The sequence below is a fragment of the Portunus trituberculatus genome, chromosome 38, assembly GCF_017591435.1.
Source record: "Portunus trituberculatus isolate SZX2019 chromosome 38, ASM1759143v1, whole genome shotgun sequence".
Classification (NCBI taxonomy): Eukaryota; Metazoa; Arthropoda; class Malacostraca; order Decapoda; family Portunidae; genus Portunus; species Portunus trituberculatus.
The window spans coordinates 1,075,001-1,077,500 of record NC_059292.1 but is presented as its reverse complement, the minus strand read 5'-3'; the positions used below and the strand labels follow the sequence as shown (position 1 = coordinate 1,077,500).

Genomic DNA, 2,500 nt, shown 5'->3' with positions numbered 1-2,500 from the left:
AGTGAGCATTGGCGGGGTGATGGAGAATAAGGGAGTACATCAACAGCTTTTTTTATTTGAGTAAGGTAAGGATTAAACTCTCTCTCTCTCTCTCTCTCTCTCTCTCTCTCTCTCTCTCTCTCTGTAGTTGTCCCGCCTGGTTATTCCCGCAGGAAGTGTGGTGACAGTGGGCTGACAAGTAACAAAGCGGTAGGTAGACACAGCATCTTATGAACACTGTATACAAATAGACGGCTGAGGAAGTGAAGTGTTTGAGAATTAAGTAAATAAGTAGGAAAATAAAGTAAATGTCTATATTAACCCCTTCAGTACTGGGATGCATTTTTACCTTGAGTTTATGTATGATTAGACGATTTTATTGACATTAGGAAGGGTGTATGGAGGTCAGAGGATTCATGGTCACAGTCTTCACTACTTTAATCCCAAACATAAGTTTCTGAAGCTGTATAACATCATCAAATACTAAACAGAATGGATATGGAAGCGCGTCATTGTATTGATGGGATTAAAGTAAATTATAATAACTAAACTATTCCCGTATCTAGGTAACTAACTAACTAACTAAATAAATAAATAAATAAGTAAATACTCCGCTGATGAGGCAGAACAAATAACAGAAACAGAGTTAAACAGGTGGAGATAGTGATAACATGCCTCGCCCCCACGCCCCTGCCGCGCCGCACAGGAGGCGTGGCGGCAGGAGGGAGGGCGTGGCTCAGGTACTTACTTGACGAGGAAGTAGAGGGTGAGGGGCGCGGGGCCAGTGTGGGTCCTGACACACTCGTGGTCCACCACACGCCTCTCGTGAGTCAGCCATTGGTAGTGTCCCCTGCAAAGACACAAGCCACAGGTGAGCCACTCGGTCTGTCACAGTAACCCTTCACACCCACCAAAGAAAACCCGCCCGTGGAAAGTGACCAAGAAAATGTGGCAATCTGGCCATGTGTTTCAAACTTACTATTAATTAACTCGGCTTGTTAAGTGAAATGCTAACGAATAAATATACACAAGGCTTTAATGCCATCTCTTTATTATACATTATAAAAATAATAATAATAATAAAATAATAATAAAGATTTCTCTCTTCAGCAACTTACTTTTACAAATTACATTGGTCTGCCCTTCAAGCAACAAGAAAATGTGAACATTACGTCCCAGAGAAAACGTTCGCCCTTCGCAGGGTCACTCCAGTAAACCTCAAGAATCGCTGGTTCCCTGCACGCGCCGTTCTGCCACAGCCACTGCTAACAACCCACCACCCTCATCACTGACGGTTAACAGACACAGCCTGTCTTTTAACAGCAAGACGACCACCAGTCTTCCGTGAGGCTTCAGGGACTCCGAGGAGCAAAGTCCCATGTTACTTGGATATGTCTGCGAACACACATCTAAAAATACTTCTTGACTTGTGGTGAGATTCACATTTTACTACAAGCAAGATGGTGAGACTAATGACGATGAACAATTTGCTTTGCGTCGGAAATATCTCACACGATAACATTTTCCTGTGGAGTGAGGACGCCCTCCTGACAGCAGTTGGTGAGGTGAGCAAGGCGTGAAGCATCCCTCGCTGAGTCCTCACACCCTGCACAAGCACGCTCTGTGGTAAAGGTGTGATTGTGACACACCTGAAGGCTTGGGCAGTGAAGGCCGCAACCCAGCAGTGCCACCACTGGCGCGGCGACACTGCCCTGTGTCGGAACTCTCAGTGCCCACCACCGCTATCAGGAGCAGCAAGCCAGTCTGAATTGATAGTACAGTGACTTGATAAGGGAACAAGCAGGTCGCCAATTCATATTTTCCGCAGAAACTGAATTCATTCTTAAGTCTCTTTGAAATACTTTTCCTTTCTGAGGTTGCCACGGGCGTCCTGCGTGAGGTCCGTGGCCGCGTGGTGGTGGCGGGAGCACAATGCTGCAAACGGTGTACGGTGCACGGTGCGTGGCAGTATTGAGCTTTACGCCGCCTTCCTTCCTTCCCTAACTCCAACATTCCGCATGCACGCCCTCACCCCCTCTGCAAACTTCATAACACCGGGTCTGCCGAGCTGCTGGAGATACTTTCAACATAAAATATAATCCCAATAAAGTTAGACTTTCCTCCTAAGTTTTTTTCTCTAAAAAGTTGTGTGATCGGAAGCCAGAAAGGCGGACCGCTGGGCCAACACTCGTAGCAGAGTGGCCGGTGCACCACACTCGGCAGCCTCAGGTCGTGTCCGGGCACCGTTAAGGGGGCGACTCTCCCAGTGATCGATGGGACACGTGCTTGGTCCTTACTTGAGTATTCGTGAGCCGCGTGTCGGCCACCCCGCCACCAGCATACCAAGGCCTGGCGCTGAGCTGCGGCGAGGACTCGTCCCACGCCAAGGCAAAGCCACTTTTGTAAATCCGTGGGAATGAATCCAGCGTCAAAAGACTTGATTCATGCTTTGTTGAGGACACCTCCACGTGGCGCGTCAAGATTATGAGACACCGTCAGTGAGTCCATTCAGTGAAGCTCC

At 47.9% G+C, this 2,500-nt stretch overlaps 1 protein-coding gene across 9 annotated transcripts in view; it reads right to left on the bottom strand.

The window, feature by feature from the left end:
* Positions 1–2,500, bottom strand: part of LOC123515207 (FERM domain-containing protein 4A-like) — a 289,831-nt gene that overhangs the window by 100,852 nt on the left and 186,479 nt on the right. For all 9 annotated transcript variants that reach the window (XM_045273743.1, XM_045273746.1, XM_045273737.1 and 6 more), the window contains exon 3: positions 728–829. In XM_045273743.1, the coding sequence (XP_045129678.1) occupies positions 728–829 (102 nt within the window). The remainder of the gene's footprint in view (positions 1–727; positions 830–2,500) is intronic.